General features: G+C 40.4%; 2 protein-coding genes and 2 pseudogenes across 2 annotated transcripts in view; 3 read left to right on the forward strand and 1 right to left on the reverse strand.

Moving 5' to 3' along the window:
• LOC114660822 (cysteine-rich and transmembrane domain-containing protein 1-like) overlaps positions 1-5,086 on the forward strand; it is a 66,197-nt gene extending 61,111 nt beyond the window's left edge. The window contains exon 3 of the mRNA XM_028813741.2: positions 4,597-5,086. Within this exon, the coding sequence (XP_028669574.1) occupies positions 4,597-4,703 (107 nt within the window). The 3' untranslated portion in view covers positions 4,704-5,086. The remainder of the gene's footprint in view (positions 1-4,596) is intronic.
• The window catches only part of LOC127529729 (uncharacterized), a 455,734-nt gene that overhangs the window by 124,935 nt on the left and 303,633 nt on the right, over positions 1-27,166 (reverse strand). The window lies entirely within an intron of this gene.
• On the forward strand, positions 6,141-22,054 carry LOC114661371 (cytochrome c oxidase subunit 2-like; annotated as a pseudogene).
• LOC114661372 (ATP synthase subunit a-like) lies at positions 23,780-24,587 on the forward strand (annotated as a pseudogene).

The following is a 27,166-nucleotide window of genomic DNA, read 5'->3' on the forward strand; positions in this document are numbered from 1 at the left end:
TCTCTGGAATTTTGTTTTAGGAAGAAAAAATAGGTTTAGAAATTGTGTACTTTTTCAAAGCCCTTCATGATCTGCTCTGTGAAATATACAAATCTAGATATGCCTTTCATATACTTTAAATTTACCAAGTGGCAGTTGCACTGTAATGTGCAGTAGTAGTTTATTAAGCAGTGTATACAGTCAGGTCCATAAATATTTGGACAACTTTTTTTCTAATTTTGGTTCTGTACCTTACCACAATGAATTTTAAATGAAACAACTCTGATGCAGTTGAAGTGCAGACTTTCAGCTTTAATTCAGTGGAGTGAACAAAACAATTGCATAAAAATGTGAGGCAACTAAAGCATTTTTTTAACACAATCCCTTCATTTCAGGGGCTCAAAAGTAATTGGACAAATTAAATAACTGGAAATAAAATGTTCATTTCTAATACTTGGTTGAAAACCCTTTGCTGGCAATGACAGCCTGAAGTCTTGAACTCATGGACATCACCAGATGCTGGGTTTCCTTCTTTTTAATGCTCTGCCACGCCTTTACTGCAGCGGCTTTCAGTTGCTGTTTGTGGGCCTTTTTGTCTGAAGTTTAGTCTTCAACAAGTGAAATGCATGCTCAATTGGGTTAAGATCAGGTGACTGACTTGGCCATTCAAGAATTTTCCACTTCTTTGCTTTAATAAACGCCTGGGTTGCTTTGGCTGTATGTTTTGGGTCATTGGGCGGCGTTTCATGATACAGATGGACAATCAATTTGACTGCATTTAGCTGGATTTGAGCAGACAGTATGTCTCTGAACACCTCAGAATTCATTCGGCTGCATCTGTCCTGTGTCACATCATCAATAAACACTAGTGTCCCAGTGCCACTGGCAGCCATGCACGCCCAAGCTATCGCACTGCCTCCAGTGTTTTACAGATGTGGTATGCTTTGGATAATGAGCTGTTACACACCACCTCCATACTTTTTTCTTGCCATCATTCTGGTAGAGGTTGATCTTGGTTTCATCTGTCCAAAGAATGTTTTTCCAGAATTGTGCTGGTTTTTTTAGATGTCCTTTAGCAAAGTCCAATCTAGCCTTTCTATTCTTGAGGCTTATGAGTGGCTTGCACCTTGCAGTGCACCCTCTGTATCTACTTTCATGCAGTCTTCTCTTTATGGTAGACTTGGATATCGATACGCCTACCCCCTGGAGAGTGTTGTTCACTTGGTTGGGTGTTGTGAAGGGGTTTCTCTTCACCACGGAAATGATTCTGCGATCATCCACCACTGTTGTCTTCCGTGGACGTCCAGGGGCCTCATGCATAATGGCGTGTGTAGAATTCGCACTATAACATGACGTAAGCACAAAAGCCGAAATGTGCTTACGCCAACTTCCGCGTTCTTCCGCTACATAATTCCCGCTCAACGTGGAAATACGCACGCGCTTGCTGTCCCGCCCCAACTCCTCCCAGAATTACGCCTCTTTGAATTTGCAAATCAATATAAATAGCCCTTAAGCCCAGCGTTCTGTGAAAAGGCAATGGCAAAAGTATGAGGAAAAATAGAAGAATTTCAGCGAATACCAAATGGAGACAAAGAAACGTACTATTTGTTGGTTTAAACAGTTATATAAGCAACAAAAGGGAGCTGATCAAGTGACATAGCGTGTTGGAGAAACTCGAAAGCTGAAGTTCACAAAGTCGCACAGTACCCGAAATAAAAGTTGTCACATATCAAAGTTGGCGTGAAAAGGCGACTCGTACACCACCGTCTGAGTATCCTATGAAAGCTTATTAGGGTACAGTGGAAAAAAAGGCAGTGTGAAAAAAGCACGAAATGTCAACTTTAATCACGTTTATTTTGTCATTAAAGTAGAACATCATAAACTTCATCTTAAAATAGTTTAATTTACTAGTTTCTCAAATCCCATCGTAACACAACAAAGCATTTAACGTGCTACTTTAGTATTTGATCTTGTATGTGCTCTATGTGCCTGAATCACTACGTGCTCTTCCTCCGACAGGACACAGAATCCATTACGTTCGTAATATTACAGCTCTGAATAATTAAAATACTGAGAAGTATACGTGATGTCATTTTCATGATGATATGAGTTAAAGCATGTTATTAAACATGGGAACACGGTGGCACAGTGATTGTTCATGTCTTACAGCAAGATGCTTGCTGCGCCATGTGTGACCTTCAATGAAATGCTTTATTACAGAAGTACTGTCTTTTTCAAACGTACCAACCCCCAATTCCTGTCCTTACTTTTCTTTCTCCAAATACCCAATCGCCACACAATCGGCTCTGTAATAGACGTTAAGCCATCTGTAAGCTTAGAACGCCGATTCTTCAAAACTTTTAAGGAACGTTGAAATATCTTCGTAATGTTTAATTATTCTATCCTTCCAGTGTCGCGCCAGCTACAGCATGAATACAGCGCGAGGCAGGAACAATCCGTGAACTAAGCTCAAGCTCGCTAGCGCTGTGGCAACGTGTAGTTTTTTTTTTTATCTGTATAATCAACATATTTTGCTGCATTTCATCTTAAAAATGATATCGTCGTCATATGTAAATACACGCTTTTTAAAGTGGATCAGGTTGTGCAATATTATAACTGTATCATAAGTACAATTACCTCAAGGTAACTTGCAAGTACAAACAGTTCTACAAGGAGCACTTGATGGACTGATTGAGTGCATGTATAGTTCTTGGGATGAAACTGTTTGTGAACCGCGAGGTCCGAACAGGTAAGGCTGTGAAGCGTTGGTTGGATGAGAGCAGTTCAAATAGCGAATGGCTGAGGCAGCAAGTGCTTGATGCTGTATACTGATAATTCTCTTTCCAATCGCTGTAGATCTGTGATTCCCACTCTGATACAGTGATATAAATACTCCGAGTGGTGCAGTGAGAGTAATATGGAAAAAGATGATCTGCTGTGGCTACCTCTAATGGGAGCAGTGGACAGAAGAAGGTGCAGTGAGAGTAATGATGCAAAAGCAGTTATGGTATTTAGAATAGTTTGACCATTCTGTGGACCATTATATTGTTACAAGTTAATTACAATCGGATGCATTAAATTTATGAATGATATGCGGTTAATTTCAGTGTATTTGATAAAGCCGCCGTCGTGGATGTGGATCTAAGAAAGGGTAACCACACAGGAACAGTAGCACTGCTTTGACGATGGGTGCCGCCAGTCTGCAAAACCGAGCGGAGAACTTGCGTACGACAGGGTATGAGGTACTATGGAAAAGTGCATGGCTTTACGCACTTGGCATGGCCAAGTGTAGGTTTTATACATCGCAATTTGAACGTGAAACGTTCTTACGCAACATTTCTGTGTGTACGCACAGTTTTATACATGAGGCCCCAGGTCTTTTTGCGTTGCTGAGTTCACCAGTGCTTGCTTTCTTTCTCCGGTTGTACCAAACTGTAGATTTTGCCACTCGTAATATTGTAGCAATTTCTCGGATGGGTTTTTTCTGTTTTCGCAGCTTAAGGATGGCTTCTTTCACCTGCACGGAGAGTTCCTTTGACCGCATGTTGTTTGTTCACAGCAAAATCTTCCACATGCAAGCACCACACCTCAAATCAACTCCAGGCCTTTTATCTGTTTAATTGATAATGACATAATGATGGACTTGCCCACACCTGCCCATGAAATAGCCTTTGAGTCAATTGTCAAATTACTTTTGAGCCCCTGAAATAGATTGTGTTAAAAAAAAAAATGCTTTAGTTGCCTCACATTTTTATGCAATCATTTTGTTCATCCCACTGAATTAAAGCTGAAAGTCTGCACTTCAACTGCATCTGAGTTTTCATTTAAAATACATTGTGGTAATGTACAGAACCAAAATGAGAAAGTAGTCTGTCCAAATATTTATTGACCTAACTATACCAATTTAGAATTTAGGTTGCATGAAGTATAGAGAGGAGAAAGAGGTTGGGGACTTGTTAGATTTTTATGGGTTAATATTCAGTTTTAAAGGAACATTTTTGTGAGTTGACTTGCGACCTGACTTTTTTTTTTTTTTTTTTTTTTTTTTTAAGTACTTTTGGCAGGAGGGAAAAAATGTAAAGAATTGGCTAACTTTCCAGTCTCATTAGTTTGCAAAACTTGTATAATGTGAAGGACAGCAAAAGTAAACTGATGCCACACAAAATTAATAGTTTAATCAAATCCTTTCTTTGGGCGTGTTTTCTTCTTCTAAAATCGTGCTGCTCCATAATCTCCATACTGTTGCGTGAATAACTCAAAATAACAACTAAACGTCAAGTCATTTTAATGTATGTTACTTCCTGTCACTTATTTTGTAATATTTTGTTGACTGAAATTGATTTCCAAGTCCCGTAAGTGAGTTTTAATTACTAATCACAATTTAGTCACGGCCTGTAACTTGCTGTGTGATTCCGAGTAAAATGTTTAACTTGCCCATTCTCCACTTTAAGTATTGAAAAATATACAGGACCACAGTGCACATGGTCATTATTGAAATTGGATGCTATATGACAAAACGCATAGGTATGGTATTGGGTTGGCTGGACAGTTTCTTTTAAAAGACTCTAAATGAGACTGCCAGGTAAAATGGTGTTTTCTGTCACTCTTGTCTTTTAGTTTATGTAGTGGAAGAAAGAAGACGGGATGACTCTGGAGAGACCGCCTGCCTGACTGCTTGCTGGACGGCCCTGTGCTGCTGCTGCCTCTGGGACATGCTCACCTAGGGGCCGACTTCTCGCTCACGCATCTAACCTTACACTGCAGGGCCTTTTTAATCTGAGGTGCTGAACCTCCACCACCATAGCCTCACTTGTTGCTTTTTCTTTTTTTTCTTTTTGTTAAGAACATTTAAATGACAGAATTATGTATGGTGAATGTACCCTATGGTCCCCGCTGTGCCATTTTTCAGTTATTTTCATTTGATTGATTGTTCGTCACGAGAAGACTTTTTTAATGTTTTTCTTTGTTTTTTTTTCCTGCCCAAGTTTAAAAAATTTTTTCAGTAGTGTAATTTTTTTTAACATTCCTAGAATGCAAGCCTGTAAGTTTAAATAAAGTAAATTTAATAATTCAGATTTGCACAATAAATAAATGAATTGTTCCTTAAGTTGTGTTTATCTGGGTAGTAAATCTTTTTGGACTTATTGTTTTCATCACTTTTTTGTCATTGGCTTGCACCACTGACAAAGCCAAAGTCTGGACTGATGCTTTAAATTCTCAGATTTAATAGCTGATTAAGATGCTGAGGCTTTATGAAGCTTGTAGATGTTTTGTGTCAAAGGAAACAAATTTGTAACCATGTAGGTAATTGGAGATTTACAATTGTGGCTTTATGAACAGGTAAGCAGATTCTAGGAAGAATCATTGCTGATATCTGAAAATTACTCCATTAGCTTTGTGACCTTCAGTTATCCATTACATTGCATGTATGTTTTGAGGGGAAGCATGTCCATAATCTCTTGGCACAAGGTCCTGACAGGTGTCTGAATGGTGGTCTGTTTCTAGTTCTAAGGAACGGTGCTGCTTTTTCTGTGGACCAGCTGTAACCACAAGGTTTGTTTGGGTAGGTGCCTCAACTCTCCCCCCCACACTTGCTAGTGTGCTTTTAGTGAATGTTGGATGTGCACTGTAGATTGTGGCATAACTTTCTATGTGAATACTTTCAGAAACCAAACTTGAAGCTGTAGTATTTCGTCTTTATTTGGTGTACATGAGTGCATAAATTAACTAGGTTTCCAAGGGATGACCTTTCAACTCAGAAGGACCTAAAATGTATAGCGCAAAGTCAAGGTAGCAGCTCATTCAGAGTCCATCTTCGACGCAATTCAGGCTATGCTTCAAGTTAGTGTTTCTGAAGTTTTTTTTGTGTGTGTGTCACTCCGTTTTTTTTACATGTGAGCAGCACCGTGCAGTTCATCTGCTCCTGCACTTTCACAGCTGATCTAAATTTTTTCATTAAGTTTAATTTTTATGCAATGAAATAACCATTTAATGGCATCCTGTCATCTTTTGGTTTCTACATTGAACCTAGTACTTCTGGAGTAGGCTGTACTCTCTAAGTGGATTTTTCAGGTTTAGAAAGAGGGCAGTTGGGTGAATTCCATCTTGCATATGCAGAATGAGAGGTACATCTTTTGTGCCTGAAACAAAGGGAAATAGCAATGTGGAAGAATCTGGACTGGAGATACAAGAATATACATGCGTTTGACATTGTTTATACCCCACCTCTGTGCCCAGCTTTGGCAATGGGTACACTTGGGGATGATTTTTTCGAAGTGCTGGTACTTTGCTATATTGTGATGCAACATTTGGAGTGAGTGAGCACTAGCCAGTAAAGCCTGCACCAGTGCGCCCCCTTACACCAGCATTGGAGAATTTATAGAAGCTTTACTGTGTGCTTAAATTTTTAAATGGTATGAAAAATGTGGTGTCCTCGCTTTCACAGCATACAACTTCGAAATGTGTGGGATAAGTCAAAGTGAACTTTATTGTCATCTCAGCCATATACAAGTATACCGATAGATGAAATTGCGAAGCTCAGGGTCCACAGTGTAACATGACGTGCAAATAATAAATTAAAAATAGCATTTAAATTTAAAATTAAAACTCAAACAAGACAAGACCTTGTGCAAAGACAAAAGAAGTAGCAGCAATATTGATGTGTAAGATATGTAATATAATAAAAAATAATTTCTGTATGATCTATATCAGTGTATGATAAGTTAAGACGTGTAAACGACAGGTCAGAATGTTTCACAGCAGAAGGATATCAAGAGTGTCAAAATACTTAAAGGTCAGTATGAGATTTTCAGTTCTTTTCTTTTTTCATTTCACACTCGTCTCTGCAGGACAGTGGCAAACATGTATAAAAGTTCTGTTTTTAGAGGTGGTTGAGGCAGTGTGGAAGATCCCAGGGGGGGCAGCCTGGTGTTAAGGAGACTGAAAGCTTGGGGGTAAAAACTCTCCTGCAGCCTGGCAGATCTGGCTTTGATGCTGCAGTACCTTTTCTTGGGTGGTAGAAGTGTGAAAAGTCCATGTGAGGGGTGTAAGGGGTCCTGCACAATGCTGCAGGCCTTGTGTACACTGCGTTTGTAAAATATGTCCTGTAGTGAAGGGAGAGGCACCCCAATAATGTTCTCTGCCATCTTCACTATCCTTTGCAGGCGCTTGCAGTTGCCATACCAGGCCGTGATGCAGCTGCTCAGAACACTCTCAATGGTGCCTCTGTAGAACATGGTGAGGATGGAAGGGGGAAGACTTGCTCGCTTCAGTTGCCTCAGGAAGTGTAGTCTCTGCTGGGCTTTCTTGATTAGTGATGAGGTGTTGTGTCCACGTAAGTTCCTCAGTTATGTGCACACTGAGGAACTTGGTACTCCTAACAGTCTCCACATCTAAACGGTTGATGCTGAGTGGGATGTGGGCAGGATGTGATTTTCTGAAGTCCACGATCATCTCTTTTGTCTTGTTGACACTGAGAGATTGTTGTCTTCACACCATGCAGACAGCTGTTCCACTTCATCTCAGTATGCTGTTTCGTCATCCCTTATCAGTCCCAGCACCATTGTATCATCCGCAGACTTGATGATGTGGTTGGTGTTGTGCGTGGCTGTGCAGTCGTGAGTCAGCAGGGTGAAGAGCAGTGGACTAAGCACTCAGCCCTGCGGTGCTCCAGTGCTAGGTGTGATGATGCTGGAAGTGTTGCAGCTCATCCGAACTGACTGGGGCCTCTGTCAAGAAGTCCAGGATCCAGGTGGTGTTCAGGCCCAACCTGCTTAGTTTTACAACCAGCTTTTGAGGGATGATTGTGTTGAAGGCGGAGCTAAAGTCTATGAATAACATCCTGACATATGCGTCTTTTTTTTTTTTTATATCCAGATGTGTCAGGGAGAGGAAGGGCAGAGCATATATGGCATCCTCAGTTGACCTGTTTGAGCGGTATGCAAACTGAAGAGGGTCAAGGGAGGCAGGGAGATTAGTCTTTGTGTGACATGACTAACCTTTCGAAACACTTCATTATGATTGGCGTGCGTGCAACTGGTCGGTAGTCACAGGCATGCCACTGACTTCTTTGGCACTGGTATGATGGTGGTTGACTTGAAACATACTGGGACTGACGACTGGCTCAGATGTGTTGAAGATGTCTGTGAGGACAGCAGCCAGTTGACTGACATTCTGTGAGCACACGACCAGGTATGTTAGGTCCTGCAGCCTTGCGTGGATTGACTCGACTCTGAATAGAGTCCTCTTCTCGTCATTTATGGAGGGACAGAGTGCCTGGTCAGTGGAGGGAGGTGTTGCTTTTCTCGCAGGCTCTTGTTCTGCACCTCAAACTGTGCGAAGAAGTTGTTCAGCTCATCCAGAAGGGAGGCATCACCATCACTGCTGTGTGTGGGTTGGGCTTGTAGTTGTCTGAACGCCCTGCCACATACGACGTGTGTCTCTGGTGCTGCTGAATTGTTTGTTGATCCTCTGCACATATGCCCACTTAGCTCTCCTTATAGCGCGAGACAGGTTGGCTCTGGTCATCCTGAGGACAGCCTTGTCTCCAGATCTGAAGGCTGCATTTCTGATCGTGAGCAGCTTGTGCACTTTTGTCAGCCAGGGCTTTGGTTGGCTCTTGTGGTAACATCCTTGGTAACAGTAACATCCTCTATGCATTTGAAGATGTAGCCAGTCAGTCTGTGTACTCCTCCAGATTGGAGTCACCATTCATAGCAGCCTCTCTGAAAATGTTCCAGTCTGTCAATTCGAAGCAGTCTTAGAGAGCTGAAATAGCACCATCCTGCCACACTCTGATGCTCTTGCTGGCTGGTTTAGTGCATTGGGATAAGGAATGGAATCAATCTTCTTCCTTCCCATTGTCTAACCCTCTTATCCAGATAGATGTTGATGGATACAGATGGAATACTGCTTGAAATAACAATGTTTACATTTTTAGGCTTTGTGCCTCTGTTATTGATTGAGTTACACTTTATTGTCCAGTCTAAGGCACTGCAGCCATCCTTGCATTTACTGGGGAGCCATTTGAATCATTGGAGAGCTGGGGTCTCATATTTGAAACCTTGATTAGATTCCATACTTTTTTTTTTTTTTTTAAATAGACATTCAAAAGGCAGTATGCACAAATCATTGGATTTATATAAAAGTACACACACCACAGGCCAAAATAAGCTCCTTTATAAATCTCAGATCAACTTAAAGATGCATGGACATATTGATAGTTTTATCTACTAGAGTCCCCATCTGTCAGTAACCATATATAAAGTAAAAAAAAAAAAAAAGTTTGAGTGCAACCCTAATTCCAAACACTTTGGGACACTGTGTAAAAGGTGATACAGAATGATCTCATAAACCCATGTTTTATTCCAAAAAAAATCAAATGGTGAAGACGTTTTACTATTTCATGAAAAATATTCACTCGTTTTGAATTTGGCAGCAAGGCATATCAAAGTAAGGATGAGGGCAACAAAAAAAGCTGGAAAAGTGGCACTAAACAGCTGGAGGAACATTTTGCAACTAATTAGGTTAGCCTGGTAAAGGTGCTATATAAATTTACTATTAATTGGCAACCAGTCAGTAACGTGATTGGGTATGAAAAGAGCATGTTCGAGAGGCAGTCAGTCTATCAGAATTAAAGATTGTCAGAGGTTCACCAATCTGCACAAAAATTCATCTACAAATTGTGGAGTAATTTCAGAATGTTCCTCAATATAACCACGTTGGCAACAACTGTAGATGACATATTCAGAAGTTTTGAGAATGACACAAATATTAATTTTCACAAAGTTTGCTGCCTCAGTTTTTATGATGGCAATTTGCATATACTCCAGAATGTTATGAAGAGTGATCGGATAACTTGCAAATTCCCTCTTTGATATCAAAATGAACTTAATCCTAAACAACCCATTTCCACTGCTGTTGTGAAGAAGGCTTCAGGGCACCTAAGACAGTCTAGCAAATGCCAGGACCGTCTCCTAAAGTTGATTCAGCTGTGGGATTGGGGCACCACCAGTGCAGAGCTTGATTAGGAATGGAAGCAGGCAGGTGCACACATGGTGAGGATGGCCTGGTGTCAAGAAGGGAAGCAAAGAAGCCACTTCTCTCCAAGAAAAACATGTGGGACAGACTGATATTCTGCAAAAGGTACAAAGATTGTACTGCTGAGGACTGTTGGGGTAAAGTCATTTGCTATGTTGAATCCCCTTTCTGATTGTTTGGGGCATCTGGAAAAAAGATTGTCCAGAGATGAAAAGGTGAACACTACCATCAGTCCTGTGTCATGCCAACAGTAAAGCATCCTGAGACCATTCATGTGTGAGTTTGCTTCACAGCCAAGGGAGTGGGCTTACTCACAATTTTTCCTAAGAACGCAGCCATGAATAATGAATGGTATCAAAACGTTCTCAGACAGCAACTTCTCTCAACCATCCAAGAACAGTTTGGTGATAATGCCTTTTTCAGCATGATAGAGCACTGTGTAAGGCAAAGTAATAAGTGGCTCCGGGAACAAAACATTGAAATTTTGGGTCCATAACCGGGGAACTCCATCCATTATCCAACCCGCTATATCTTACCTACAGGGTCATGGGGGGTCTGCTGGAGCCAATCCCAGCCAACACGGGGCGCAAGGCAGGAAACAAATCCCGGGCAGGGCGCACAAACATCAAGCACACATTAGGGACAATTTAGAATCGCCAATGCACCTAACCTGCATGTCTTTGGACTGTGGGAGGAAACCCATTCAGATACGGGGAGAACCCAGGAAGTGAACTTGGGTCTCCTAACTGCAAGGCAACCAGGAAACTCCCCAGACCTTAATCCCATTGAGAACTTGTGGTGAATCCTCAAGAGGTGGGTGAACAAACAAAACCTACAAACTCCAAGCATTGATTATGCAAGAATGGGCCTCCTCCAGTCAGGATTTGGTCCAGACGTTGATTGACAGCATGTCAGGGCGTATTACAGAGGTCTTGGAAAAAGAAGGGCCAACACTGCAAATGTTGACTTTACATAAACTTAATGAAATTGTCAATAAAAGACTTTGAAACTTATGAAATGCTTGCAATTATACTTCCGTATACCATCAAAACATCTGAGATCTAAAAACACTGAAGCAACAAACTTTGTGGAAACCAATATTTGTGTCATTCTCAAAACCTTTGGCTACAACTGTACAGTACATAATATCAAAAGATACTGAGAATCTGGAGAAATCTCTGTGTGCAAGGGACAAGGCAGAAAATCAGTATTGGATGCCTGTGATCTTTGGGCCCTCAGGAGCCATTGCATTAAAAGCAGGCATGATTCTGTCATGGAAATCACTGCATGGGCTCAGGAACACTCCCAGAAATCATTATCTGTGAACACAGTTTGCCATGCCATCCACAAATGCAGGTTAAAAGCTCTGTCACGCAAAGAAGAAGCCATATGTGAATATGATCCAGAAATGCTCTGGGCCAAAGCTCATTTAAAATTGACTGAGGCAAAGTGGAAAACTGTTCTGTGGTCAGATGAATCGAAATTTGAAATTCTTTTTGGAAAACAGGGATGCCACATCCTCCGGACTAAAGAGAAGAGGGACCAGCTGGCTTGTTATCAGCGTTTAGTGCAAAAGCCTGCATCTCTGATGGTATGAGGGTACATTAGTGCCTGTGGAATTTGCAGCTTGCCCATCCGGAAAGACACCATCAATGCTGAAAGGTGTATATGGTTTTCAGAGCAATATATTCTCTCTTCAGATGATGTCTTTTTCAGGGAAGGCCTTTATATATATTATTTTTTATATAGGCCTTTACTGTATATATATTAGTGTATTATATTTCAGCAAGTTAATGCTAAACTGCATGCTGCATCTGTTAACAACAACGTAGCCTCATAGTAGAAGAGGCTGGGGGCTGATTCTAACTGAAAACATTTAGGGACATCATGAAATGAAAAATACAAACAAAGAAGACCCAGGACTATTGAGCAGCTAGAATCCTATATCAGATAAGAATGGAACAATATTCCTCTCCCAAAAGTCCAGCAGCTGGTCTCCTCAGTTCCCAGATGTTTATGGACTGTTATTAAAAGAAGTGGGGATGTTACACGGTGGTAAGCATGGCCCTGTCCCAACTTTTTTGAGATGTGTTGATACCATCAATTTCAAAATGACCTCATTCTTAAAATGGTACATTTTCTCAGTTTAATCATTTGATATCTGTTCTATTGTGCAAAGAACATAAACATGCGGGTTTAGGAGAATTGCAAATACAGTACAGTTTCCCAACTTTTTTGGAATTTGGGTTGTGTTTCAACCACCATATGAATTTGCCCAAGGGTAACAGGAGCAACTTAGTAGAGAGAGCAGTAACAGTGGGCCGAGTCCACTACCAATACACAGCCTGAATTGATGGAGGCTGTATGTGCAGAACTGAGATATTAAGAATATTCTTACTGAACTTGTAAAAAAAAACACTTTTGGCAAGCAAGTGTTTCCTTACTAGTCTTGAATATCCAACGTACAACATTCAGACTTTGTTGATTGGGTTGATGTGGTGAGATTCGCCATGTACTGTAGTTGCACAAGCTGTCATGATGCAGCAAACTTTTGCTGGGCTCAATCCTAGGCTCTGAATGGGCCTCAAACTCAAATTTGCCCTGATTGGTGTTTACAAGCTGTCATTCAGTTTCATCTTGGGCCTAATCATACAGGGGGATTTGCCTTAAGCACATTTTTGAGAACAAGTCTCAAGAAGCAATATGACTAATCCTTCCCACGTGGCCTCTTGCTGCACGCAATATGACTTCTCTCCTCCATGACATAAACAAACCAAGCTCTATTTGACCTACCAGATGGAGAATCTGAACTAATTTCAGTGTTTTCTTCCTTGCAGAATATACCAACATACTATTAATAAATGCATTATCTGCTGTTATATTTCTTGGTCCTACATACAGTGTCACTATATTAACTAAACTGAAATGAGCTATCAACACAGTAGTCCTATCCATATTATTCATCTGAATCTGAGCCTCCTACCCATGAGTTTGTTATGATCAGCTAATAAATTTAGTATGGAAAAATTTCCTGCCCTTTTTATTTGACACATCTCCCCCTCCCCAAACCCCCACAACTATAAGGCATTATGCCTGAGAGCTAAGGACTACTTTGACAGAGTAGGTAATAGGGGTTCAAACCCCCTTAAATGCATAGAAAAAAGGGCTTGAACCTGCACCAGAAAATTCAAAACTTTCAGTGCAACAATTACACCACTTCTTAGTAGGGTCAGCTAATTTAAGCTTGTGGAGCCATTCCCTCAAATATGTTGATTAAAATTCTTCCCCTACTAATGAGCTCATATATCTTATCCATCATATTAATAAGCCTAGGAATTGGGACCACCTTAACATTCATCAACTCCCACTGACAACTGGCATGAATAGGACTGGAGATCAATATATTTTCCATCATCCCCCTCATTACTAACCAACACGGCAACAAAATATTTTATTACGCCTTTGCAAGTACTATAAATGCATGACTAACCTGACAATGTCTAATCCAAGGAGTATCAACCCCAACTTCCACACTACTCATCCTTACCCTCACCATCAAACTAGGTGTAGCCCCAGTGCATTTCTGACTCTCAGAAGTTATACAAGGAATCTCTTTATATACGGGCCTCATTCCTCCACTTTTTCCGTAACAAAATTAAAGATCTAAATAATTCAACCAACATAAATACATCATCTGTTTATATCTCTCTCTGTTTTCCCACTCCATGCAGCTCCTTCTCTAAGTTCTCACCAGTCACATCTGCGTTTGATAATAACCTGCTTTGTAAGATAAGGCCGACTATTTGTGTACTGGGCCCCATCCTCGGCACACTACTTAAATCCTGCCTTTGTGCCATAATCCCGACTGTTACAACAATAATAAACTCATCCCTTGACACTGGCTCTGTGCCGCTCACTTTTAAAATTGCTTCTGTAACCCCAATGTTAAAAAAGTCTGGTCTTGATGCTGACAATCTTAATTTCCGGCCTATTTCCCACTTACCTTTCCTGTCAAAAGTTCTCGAGTGTGTTGTAGCTTCCCAACTCACCAATTACCTAACCTCTAATAACTTGATGGAATCCTTTCAGTCTGGTTTTGGGGTGCGGCACAGCTGTGAAACTGCTCTGCTACGGGTAACCAATGATTTGCTTATGGCAGCAGACTCTGGACAAACCAACATATTAATTCTGTTAGACCTCAGTGCAGCATTTGACACTGTCAGACATGACATCCTACTGTCCAGAATGGAGAACATGCTGGGTATCTCTGGCACTGCCCTCCAGTGGTTCAAGTCCTATCTGACTGATAGGCAAGAGTTTGTTAGTCTTTGCAACAGCAGATCCAGCTCAGCGCCAGTCACACAAGGAGCTCCTCAGGGCTCTGTCCTCGGTCCTCTGCTTTTCTGTATTTACATGCTTCCCCTTGGCCATATTATCCGTAGTTATGGACTGGGTTATCATTTTTATGCAGATGATACTCAACTCTACTTCAATTTTAAAAGTGGAACTTCATCAGAGCTTTCTCAGCTCACAACCTGCCTTAGTGAAATTAAAACCTGGATGGAGCAGAACTCTTCAAAATTAAATTTCAACAAAACTGAACTCCTGCACATTGGGACTAAAATGCACCTTAATAAAATGAGCTCCTTCCCAGTCTGTCTTGGCGGTGATCTCATCAGACCTGCCTCTAATGCAAATAATCTTGGTGTCATTTTTGATTCCTCCCTCTCTTATTCCACCCACATAAATCACATTAAGAAACTTTCTTACTTTCACCTCCGTAACATATCACATGTTCGCTCCTTCCTCTACTTCTCTAATGCTGAGAAACTTGTCCATGCTTTTATCACATCCTGCATCGATTATTGTAATTCCCTACTGGCAGGTGCCCCTTCTAATCTTATATCACAGCTCCAGCTTATTCAAAACTCAGCTGCAAGAGTCCTTACTCGAACCAGCAGCAGCGAGCACATCACACCCATCCTGCTCCGTCTTCACTGGCTCCCTGTGTCCTACAGAATCGAATATAAAATCCTACTAATAACCTACAAAGCCTTAAATAACCTCGCACCAAACTACATCAGTGACCTCCTCCATCACTATGTGCCTGCCCGCCCACTAAGGTCCTCTGATTCTGGCAATCTTGTTGTGCCCCACACTAATCTACACTCCATGGGTGACAGGGCCTTCAGCTGTATAGCGCCCAGACTCTCTGAAATGACCTACTGAAATTAATCAGGTCAGCTGACTCCATGAATTCTTTTAAAAAAACAACTCAAACTCATCTGTTCAGGAAGGCTTTTAGCTCTACTTGACTTTATTACCCTTCTCTCAGTTTACGTCTCTGTCAAGATGCTCATGTAACCTGTATGTGTGTGTGCGAGACCATCAATTATGTTGTCTGTTAGGCTTTTTTTCTCTGAATTCAGTGTCGTAATCTTCTTTATTTATTTATCTGGTTTGTACAATGCTATATACTGTATACCCTGCCGTTCTTTCTTATATTCTGTAAGTGCCTTGAACATGGGAAAGGCGCTATATAAATAAAATGTATTATTATTCTCGCCACTTGACAAAAAACTTGCTCCATTAACACTACTCTAACAAATCCCCCAAAGTGTTAACCCCTAGGACTAACATCAACCCTTATCGGAGGATGGAATGGACTTAATCAAACCCAAATCTGAAAAATCATAACATACTCACCAATTGTTCACCTTGGCTGAATCATCTCAATTATACACTTCAAGCCAACCCTAGCTCTCATCAATATATCATCCCCTAGACCAGTGATTCTTAACCTTTTTTCAGTCACGGACCCCTTTAAGAATCTGATAAAAGCTATGGACCCCCTTCCTCAGAAATATTCACATAAACACAACTTTGCAAGCAATGAATTTAATGTACTTTATTTATCGAGATTTGATTGTCTCATACAGTACTGTGCAAAAGTTTTAGGCAGGTGTGAAAAAATGCTGTAAACAAAGAATGCTTTCAGAAATATAAATAATGATTGTTTATTGTTATCAATTTACAAAATGCAAAGTGAGTGAACAAAAGAAAAATCTAAATCAAATCAATATTTGGTGTTACTACCTTTTGCCTTCAAACCAGCATCAATTCTTATAGGTACACATGCACAGTCAGGGATTTTGTAGGATTATAGTCCGGTGTCTGATCAACCAGTTATACCAAACAGATGCTAATGATCATCAATGTCACACGTAGGTTGAAACACAGTCATTAACTGAAACAGAAACAGCTGTGTAGGAGGCTTAAAACTGGGTGAGGAACAGCCAAACTCTGCTACCAAGGTGAGGTTGTGGAAGACAGTTTCATGTTATGGCAAGATTGAGCACAGCAATACGACACAAGGTAGTTCTACTGCATCAGCAAGGTCTCTCCCAGACAAAGATTTCAAAGCAGACTTGGGTTTCAAGATGTGCTGTTCAAGCTCTTTTGAAGAAGCACAAAGAAACGGGCAACGTTGAGGATCGTAGACGCACTGGTCAACCAAGGAAACTTAGTGCAGCAGATGAAAGACACATCAAGCTTATTACCCTTCGAAATCGGAAGATGTCCAGCAGTGCCATCAGCTCAGAACTGGCAAAAACCAGTGGGACCCAGGTACATTCATCTACTGTCTGGAGAAGTTTGGCCAGAAGTGGTCTTCATGGAAGAGTTGCAGCCAAAAAGTCATACCTCCGACGTGGAAACAAGGCCAAGCGACTGAAGTGTGCACGAAAACATAGGAACTGGGGTGCAGAAAAATGGCAGCAGGTGCTCTGGACTGATGAGTCAAAATTTGAAATATTTGGCTGTAGCAGAAGGCAGTTTGTTCGTCGAAGGGCTGGAGAGCGGTACAATAATGAGTGTCTGCAGGCAGCAGTGAAGCATGGTGGAGGTTCCTTGAACGTTTGGGGCTGCATTTATGCAAATGGAGTTGGAGATTTGGTCAGGATTAATGGTGTTCTCAATGCTGAGAAATACAGGCAGATACTTATCCATCATGCAATACCATCAGGGAGGTGTATGATTGACCCCAAATTTATTCTGCAGCAGGACAACGACCCCAAACATACAGCCAAAGTCATTAAGAACTATCTTCAGCGTAAAGAAGAACAAGAAGTCCTGGAAGTGATGGTATGGCCCTCACAGAGCCCTGATCTCAACATCATCAAGTGTGTCTGGGATTACATGAAGAGACAGAAGGATGTGAGGAAGCCTACATCCACAGAATAATAATAATAATAATAATTCTTTGCATTTATATAGCACTTTTCTCACTACTCAAAGCACTCAGCAATTGTAGGTTAAGGGCCTTGCTGAAGGGCCCAACAGAGCAGAGTCCCTTTTGGCATTTACGGGATTCGAACCGGCAACCTTCCGATTGCCAGTGCAGATCTGTGGTTAGTTCTCCAAGATGTCTGGAACAACCTACCAGCCGAGTTCCTTCAAAAACTGTGTGCAAGTGTACCTAGAAGAATTGATGCTGTTTTGAAGGCAAAGGGTGGTCACACCAAATATTGATTTGATTTAGATTTCTCTTTTGTTCATTCACTGCATTTTGTTGATTGATAAAAATAAATGATTAACACTTCCATTTTTGAAAGCATTCTTTGTTTACAGCATTTTTTCACACCTGCCTAAAACTTTTGCACAGTACTGTACATACAGTATATGACATACACAACATATTATTAAACTTTAAAGTAAACAATCTAAAAAACACTCCTTTTTATGTGTATGGTAATGGCCACTCATTATAATTATAAAATACAATCCTCTTGTGCAAATTAAAACAAATCTACTACTACAATGTTATCTACTATGATTACTACTACTACTACTACTACATCTACCATCTACTCTAAATTAACAGTACTGGGCTGTATAGTGAATATAATTGTTAATTTTTATCTGACCCTCACGGACCCCCTGAAAACCATCCATGGACCCCTAGGGGTTCACAGACCTCAAGAACCCCTGTTCTATATTATTATAACATCAACTATCCATCCATCCATTATCCAACCCGCTGAATCCAAACACAGGGTCATGGGGGTTTGCTGGAGCCAATCCCAGCCAACACAGGGCACATGGCAGGAACCAATCCCGGGCAGGGTGCCAACCCACCGCAGGACACACACAAACAGACCCACCCACCAAGCACACACTAGGGCCAATTTAGAATATAACATCAACTATATTTATAAAACCCTCAACTCCACTAGTACTAATACCCTAGCCACAAACTGATAGAAATTACCTATTTTAATAGCCACCTCCCTATTATCACTAGGTGGCCTTCCTCCATTACCGAGATTCATACCTCAATGTTTAATCTTACATGAACCTGCTAAGCAAGAACTAACATTCACCGCCACACTACTGACCCTCTCTGCCCTGCTAAGCCTATTCTTCAATCTCCAACTTTCATATATGCTATCTGTAACTATTATACCTAATACCCCCCCACCCTAACATTAAATTGAACTAATAAAACTAAAACCTCTATAATTATATCAGTCATCACTATTCTAACAATTACTGAACTTCCAATAACCCTCACCATTTTTACACGATTCTAGGAGATTAGATCAATTAAACCAAAAGCCTTCACCTTCAAAGCTCTGTTTAGAGGTTAGAGGTTAAGATCCTCTAACTCCTGCCACATTTAGGATTTGCAGGACTTTATCGCACATCTTTTGAATGCAACTCAAGCACTTTACTTAAGCTAAAACCCTTCTATATGAGTAGGCTTTGATCCTACATACATTTAGTTAACAGATAAAAGCTTTAACTGGCAAGCTTCCACCTAGCCTTCCTCCCGCTGGTAGGAGTTGGCTTACGTCTCCGGATGTGCAGTCCTGCATGTAGTCTTCACTACAGGGCTGTGATAAGAGAAGGAGTTGAACTTTCCTTTACGAGGCCACAACCTGCCGCTTACTCGCTCAGCTATCTTACCTGTGACAATCACTTGCTGGCTTTTTTCAACTAATCACAAAGGTATTCTCAACCTGTACATGACTTTTGGTATTTGCCTAGGAAGTAAGGGAATGCACCGAGTCTCCTAATTCACGCAGAGCTTGGCCAACAGGGAGCCCTAATAGGAAATTATCAGATTTATGTTATTGCTACCACTAATGCTTTCATTATAATTTTCTTTATAACAACAACAATAAAAACATTTAAATACTTGTGGGTTTGCCCCCTGCTCGCTTTGCTCGCTAACCCCCCCGGCCTGCGCTATGCTCAAGCCAATTCGCGTCTCTGCCGCTCGTGTTGCGAAGAGGGGGGCTGAACACACCTCAAGGAGACGCAGTCGCTCCTCTGAAACCCCCTCTTAAACGGTGATACAATGGGAAACATGTTTTTACATCCTATTTGCTCGATCAGCTGCTGGCTTGTGATCTCCATCTCACGCAGTGCTTCGAACATTTAAAAGCCTGTATAGCAGCTGTCCTAATTTTTGTCTTTTATTTACAGCCCCGTGCGTGGTTAAATCTCTTGGCACAAAGTCTCGTGAGTTCTTAATAGTTTTTACTTCATAATTTAAAAACGGAGTAAGAATCGGAAAATCTAACATCACAATAAAGTTAGATAAATTCTGAAAAGAATGATACCAAACATATATATGAAAGTTTTAAATTAAGCCAGATTTAAAACATGACTAAAAAGTCACATAAAAACGTCACATAAAATCGTTGCACAAAATCGTTGCACTTTTAGGCTTAGGATTTTATATATATAGAGTAGATATAGCACATTTTCATACGAATGATGTAGCTCAAATTGCTTTAGAAGATGAAGAAAGAAAAGTTTCTAACCAATAAAAATGTAAAAATAAAAATAAGATTAGGTAATACTAAATAACAAAGAGTAAAGTAAGGTTCGATGGCCGAGAGGACAGAAAAAACAAAAAAAATCCAGAGGGATGGAGAGAAAAAGCAAAATCTGCAGGGGTTCCAAGGCCATGACACCGCCCAGCCACCACTACCTAACATAAATGATCTAAATCAGTCCTCATAGTTTTCAAGCTTCACATGAAAAAAATTGATGATGATGGTCATGTGGACCTCTGACCGTCAATCTAGCAATATAGCAACTGCATGGTGCCTTGATCAGGTGGTGGTGGCGCAGATTGCCACAACAGAGAAACCGTAAAACGAACAGCAGTGGCAGTAGGGATTAGTATGGATTGCGGAGCCATGATAAAAATGATAATTCAATGAGCCATGTTAAAACTTTTTAGCAGTTTTTTAAAGTGCTCCACCATATTAGCCTGGCAAATTTCTATCAGTAAACTATTCCAGGTTTTAGGTGCATAACAGCAGAAGCCGCCTAACCACTTATTTTAAGTTTGGCTCTTGGAATTATTAAGCAGACTCTCATTTGAAGATTTAAGGCTACGATTTGGAGTGAAAGGTGAAATTCTGTTGATTACTAAAAACCCCAATGTTTGTCTTAAGGCAGAGTTGATACATACTGTGTTACTACACCTTCTGCAGTACTACTTGGACAATATTCCAATGATAATGGCAATTAACAAATAAAATAAGGCAGAGCATTATTATCCTTAGAAGTTTAGTCATTTTATTTTGAGAAAAAAAAAACTGTCAGTGAGTACAGTGGTGTCCTACACAGTCCAACGCCACTGGAAACTGGAAGAAACTCTGATAGGAAGAGATCTGGTAGACTCAAAGTCACAACCCAATCAGAAGACAAGTTTCTGAGGGTCATCAGCTTGTGTGATTGATGCCTCACAGCACAACAGCTTCAAGCACAGCTTAGCAGTAGTCATTAAGGCAAGTCTCAGTTTCTAGTGCGAAGAGGAGACTTTGTGCTGCAGGTTTGACAGGGTGAATGGCAGTAAGAAAGACATTCCTAAAAGGACAAAATAGGGCCCTGAAATACCAGCTGTGGACTGCTGCACACTAGAAAGAAGTCTCATGGACCGATGAATCAAAATTTGAAATCTTTGGTTCATCATGAAGGGTGTTTGTAAGCTGTTGAGCTTATGAAAAGATGATTCCTCGGTGTGTGACACCAACTGTCAAACATGGAGGAGGAAGTGTGATGGTCTGGGGTACTTTGGCTGGAGGCAGAGTGATTGGCATTCTGAATCAAAAGGGTCACCACAGTTTGACTATTATACCAACAAAAGGTGACTACTTTGATGAATTGAAAATTTGAATAGAATTTTGTACACTTAATAATGCTTTGACTTATTTTTTTATTTGCCATTGTTTGTTTGTTCTCTGCTTTGATTTCATAAAACATTTAGTCATTAAACTGTGTGCATTTCCATAAAGACTGAAAAACTTCTGACCAGTATTGTACATCTTGATCTAAACTAAGCCAATGACCCACCCAACACAATGAGGATTCCAAGACAAATCCTCCCTATTATTACACTTTTATGACCACACATTATTAATTGTCTTTCTGATTAGTACATTAGTACTTTCTATTATTACAGCTGCAGTCTCATATAAAACTAACAAACACCTCCTAGACACTCAAGAAATTGAAAATGTCTGAACAGTTATGGCAGCATTAGTAATAATTACCATTGCTCTTCCATCGCTACAGATCCTCTGCCTAATAGATGAAATTAATGACCCTCATCTAACAATTAAAGCCACAGGCCATCAAGGATATCGAAGCTATGAATATATAAACCACAATACCTTAAACTTTGACTCATACATAGTACCCACCCAAGACTTAACGCCTGGGCAGTTTTGTCTACTAGACACAGACAATCGAATAGTTGTTTCACTAGAATCCCTTATTTGAAGATGTACTTCATTTTTGAGCATTTCTATCATTAGGGTTAAACATATATATTGTGCAAGGACAGCTAAATCAGGTTACATTCATTGTCACCCAACCAGGAGTATTCTTTGGCCAATGTTCTGAAATCTGCGGTGCAAATCACAGCTTCATGCCTATTGCAGTTAAATCAACGGCCATCAAACATTTCGAATCTTGAACCTTATCAATACTAGCAGAATCCTCATTGAGAAGCTAATAGGGTATAGCATTAGCCTTTTAATCTAAAACTTGTTGATTTCCATCCGCCCTCAATGGATGCCCCAATTTAATCCAGACCCGTGATTTGCTATCCTAGTATTTACAGTGGTGTGAAAAACTATTTGCCCCCTTCCTGATTTCTTATTCTTTTGCATGTTTGTCACACAAAATGTTTCTGATCATCAAACACATTTAACCATTAGTCAAATATAACACAAGTAAACACAAAATGCAGTTTTTAAATGATGGTTTTTATTATTTAGGGAGAAAAAAAAATCCAAACCTACATGGCCCTGTGTGAAAAAGTAATTGCCCCCTTGTTAAAAAATAACCTAACTGTGGTGTATCACACCTGAGTTCAATTTCCGTAGCCACCCCCAGGCCTGATTACTGCCACACCTGTTTCAATCAAGAAATCACTTAAATAGGAGCTGCCTGACACAGAGAAGTAGACCAAAAGCACCTCAAAAGCTAGACATCATGCCAAGATCCAAAGAAATTCAGGAACAAATGAGAACAGAAGTAATTGAGATCTATCAGTCTGGTAAAGGTTATAAAGCCATTTCTAAAGCTTTGGGACTCCAGCGAACCACAGTGAGAGCCATTATCCACAAATGGCAAAAACATGGAACAGTGGTGAACCTTCCCAGGAGTGGCCGGCCGACCAAAATTACCCCAAGAGCGCAGAGACGACTCATCCGAGAGGTCACAAAAGACCCCAGGACAACGTCTAAAGAACTGCACGCCTCACTTGCCTCAATTGAGGTCAGTGTTCACGACTCCACCATAAGAAAGAGACTGGGCAAAAACGGCCTGCATGGCAGATGTCCAAGACGCAAACCACTGTTAAGCAAAAAGAACATTAGGGCTCGTCTCAATTTTGCTAAGAAACATCTCAATGATTGCCAAGACTTTTGGGAAAATACCTTGTGGACTGATGAGACAAAAGTTGAACTTTTTGGAAGGCAAATGTCCCGTTACATCTGGCGTAAAAGGAACACAGCATTTCAGAAAAAGAACATCATACCAACAGTAAAATATGGTGGTGGTAGTGTGATGGTCTGGGGTTGTTTTGCTGCTTCAGGACCTGGAAGGCTTGCTGTGATAGATGGAACCATGAATTCTACTGTCTACCAAAAAATCCTGAAGGAGAATGTCCGGCCATCTGTTCGTCAACTCAAGCTGAAGCGATCTTGGGTGCTGCAACAGGACAATGACCCAAAACACACCAGCAAATCCACCTCTGAATGGCTGAAGAAAAACAAAATGAAGACTTTGGAGTGGCCTAGTCAAAGTCCTGACCTGAATCCAATTGAGATGCTATGGCATGACCTTAAAAAGGCGGTTCATGCTAGAAAACCCTCAAATAAAGCTGAATTACAACAATTTTTAAAGATGAGTGGGCCAAAATTCCTCCAGAGCGCTGTAAAAGACTCATTGCAAGTTATCGCAAATGCTTGATTACAGTTATTGCTGCTAAGGGTGGCCCAACCAGTTATTAGGTTCAGGGGGCAATTACTTTTTCACACAGGGCCATGTAGGTTTGGATTTTTTTTCTCCCTAAATAATAAAAACCACCATTTACAAACTGCATTTTGTGTTTACTTGTGTTATATTTGACTAGTGGTTAAATGTGTTTGATGATCAGAAACATTTTGTGTGACAAACATGCAAAAGAATAAGAAATCAGGAAGGGGGCAAATAGTTTTTCACACCACTGTACATGAATAATACTTTTAGTAGTAATGCCAAATAAAATCACTTCTGAGAAAAACCCCAATGAACCTACAACACAGGACACACAAAGCCTTCAATTAGAAACCTGATTCTGACCGTGACACTAAACTTCTTTGATCAATTTGCTAGCTTAACATTAATAGGCATCCCAATAATTGCAATTGCTATTGCAATAGTTTTCCCATGACTACTACTTCAAACGCCATGTAAATGATGAGTTAATAACCAACTAATTGCTACCCAAGTCTGATTTGTTGCAAACGTGCTAGAAATCAACTACTACTGCTGCTAAACGTAGGAGCCCACAAATGAGCCCTCATTCTAACTGCATCACCCCTGTTCCTACTGGTATTAAACCTTCTTGGCTTACTACCATATACATTTACACCAACCACCCAATTATCAGTAAACATAGCACTTGCTGTACCACTATGACTAGCCATTGTACTCATTGGATTATGAAATCAACCAATACATTCTATAGCTCACCTCTTACCAGAAGGCATCACAACCCCCTTGATTCCAGTCCTAATAATCATCGAGACAATTAGCCTATTTATTCATCCACTTGCCCTGGGAGTCCAGTTAACAGCTAATCTAACCACCGGCCACTTTCTAATTCAACTGATCTCCACAGTGACATTTGTTCTACTATCCTATATACCCACTCTTGCTGCCATCAACTTTACTATTCCAGTCTTATTGACTATTCTAGAAATCACTACAGTATTGCCATAATTCAAGCAGATGTATTTGTTCTACTCCCAAGCCCATATTTACAAGAAAACGTCTAATGACCCACCAAGCACATGAATAGTGGCCGCCCTATAAATAACATCACGATTAGCTGTATGATTACACTTTAAATCAATAATCTTACTAGCAACAGGCCTATTACTAATAATTTTAGCTATAATTCAATGATGACAAGATATTATATGTGAGGGAACTTGTCAAGGCCACCACACTTCCCCAGTACAAAAAGGTCTTCGATATGGAATAATTTTATTTATTACATCAGAGGCATTCTTCTTACACGGCTTGTTCTGAGCTTTCTGCCAAACAGGCCTGGCCTCTACCCCTGGAGTTGGTGGAGTATAATCACCAACAGGCATTGGCCCCAAAACCCTTGAAATTCCCCTGTTCAACACTGCAGTTCTCCTGGCATCTGGAGTCAGCATCACATGGGCACATCCTAGCCTATTAGAAGTAAATGAATTGAAGGCTTATACTTTACTGCCCTCATCCATTACTTCCCACCATAAGCTACACCTTGACCTTACATGTACAGTCTTTCAAAAGCTATGCTTACGATGGTGGTATATAGGCTTAAATGCAAGAAGTGGTGAGGTTTAATGAGGGTTATCATTTATAGAACAGGCTCCTCTAGGTGGTTCTGAAGCACCCCTAAGTCTTTTGGGTTTTAAGCTTGTGCTTGTAGTAACGGCTTAGGTGTGAGACCACGTTAGTTTACATCCAACCATAGTGGGGTATTTAATCCCAGTTTGTGTCGTAGTTTTTGTGAGTTCAATAAAGAGTAACTTTCGTTATTGTTCCTCACAAATTTAGCAGTGTGTAACAGCTTAAAAATATTTTCTCAACTTTTAGTTATACCTCTTAACCATGCTTTCTGCTGAATAACTACCATTTTGAGCCCCTCTTATAACTGTGGTGCCTGGCACAAATTTTGCCGGCTCTTTCAACTATAACTAGGTCAAGTTTTCACTGATTGCCTAATATTTATCACTGCTGAAATCCCATGAGGATATGGCAAAGCATGGCATTTTGGGCTGTGAACGTGTGCCTGATGCCCACTCCTTGTCTTCTACTAGGAAGATTAAGGGCATTCTCACTGGAGTGCAAATACTTGCATGTGTAAGCTTAGTTAAAAAATGATAAAAGATGACTAGGACCAAATCTTTGTGCTTGTGGGACTTCTTAATATTTTCAGTGTAATGCTTTGAGGGTAACCTACACTAGCTCGCGGTGAAAGGAACACTACAAGACAACAACAACAACATTTATTTATATAGCACATTTTCATACAAAAAGTAGCTCAAAGTGCTTTACATAATGAAGAGAAGAAAAATAAAAGACAAAATAAGAAATTAAAATAAGACAACATTAGTTAACATAGAAAGGAGTAAGGTCCGATGGCCAGGGTGGACAGAAAAAACAAAAAAAAAACTCCAGAAGGCTGGAGAAAAAAATAAAATCTGTAGGGGTTCCAGGCCACGAGACCGCCCAGTCCCCTTTGGGCATTCTACCTAACATAAATGAAATAGTCCTCTTTGTAGTTCGGGTTTTTCACGGAGTCACTTGATGCTGATGGTCATACAGACTTCTGGCTTTTAATCCATCCATCATTGTTGGAACATCATGGTGCTTTGGGTAGATGGTGGTGGCACAAGTCACCACCAATAGGACACCGGAAAAGGAAACAGAAGAGAGAGTAGGGGTTAGTACAGATTTTGAATGAATAGTTATTATAATGAATTGGATATACAGAGTATCAGGATTAAATTACAGTGAAGTTATGAGAAGGCCATGTTAAAATAATGTGTTTTCAGTTGTTTTTTAAAGTGCTCCACTGTATTAGCCTGGCGAATTCCTACTGGCAGGCTATTCCAGATTTTAGGTGCATAACAGCAGAAGGCCGCCTCACCACTTCTTTTAAGTTTTGTTCTTGGAATTCTAAGGAGACACTCAGTTGAGGATCTGAGGTTGCGATTTGGAATATAAGGTGTCAGACATTCCGATATATAAGACGGGGCGAGATTATTTAAAGCTTTATAAACCATAAGCAGAATTTTAAAGTCAATTCTGAATGACACAGGTAACCAGTGTAGTGACATCAAAACTGGAGAAATGTGTTCGGATTTTCTTTTCCTGGTAAGGATTCTAGCAGCTGCATTCTGCACTAGTTGCAAACGATTGATGTCTTTTTTGGGTAGTCCTGAGAGGAGTGCGTTACAGTAATCTAGCCGACTGAAAACAAACGCATGAACTAATTTCTCTGCATCTTTCGATGGTATAAGAGATCTAACTTTTGCTATGTTTCTTAGGTGAAAAAATGCTGTCCTAGTGATCTGATTAATATGCGATTTAAAATTCAGATTACAATCAACGGTTACCCCTAAGCTTTTTACCTCCGATTTGACTTTTAATCCTAATGCATCCAGTTTATTTCTAATAGCCTCATTGTATCCATTATTGCCAATCACTAAGATTTCGGTTTTTTCTTTATTTAATTTGAGAAAGTTACTATTCATCCATTCTGAGATACAGGTTAGACATTGTGTTAGCGAATCAAGAGATTTGGGGTCATCAGGTGCTATTGATAAATACAGCTGTGTGTCATCAGCATAGCTGT

The sequence above is a fragment of the Erpetoichthys calabaricus genome, chromosome 11, assembly GCF_900747795.2.
Source record: "Erpetoichthys calabaricus chromosome 11, fErpCal1.3, whole genome shotgun sequence".
Classification (NCBI taxonomy): domain Eukaryota; kingdom Metazoa; phylum Chordata; class Cladistia; order Polypteriformes; family Polypteridae; genus Erpetoichthys; species Erpetoichthys calabaricus.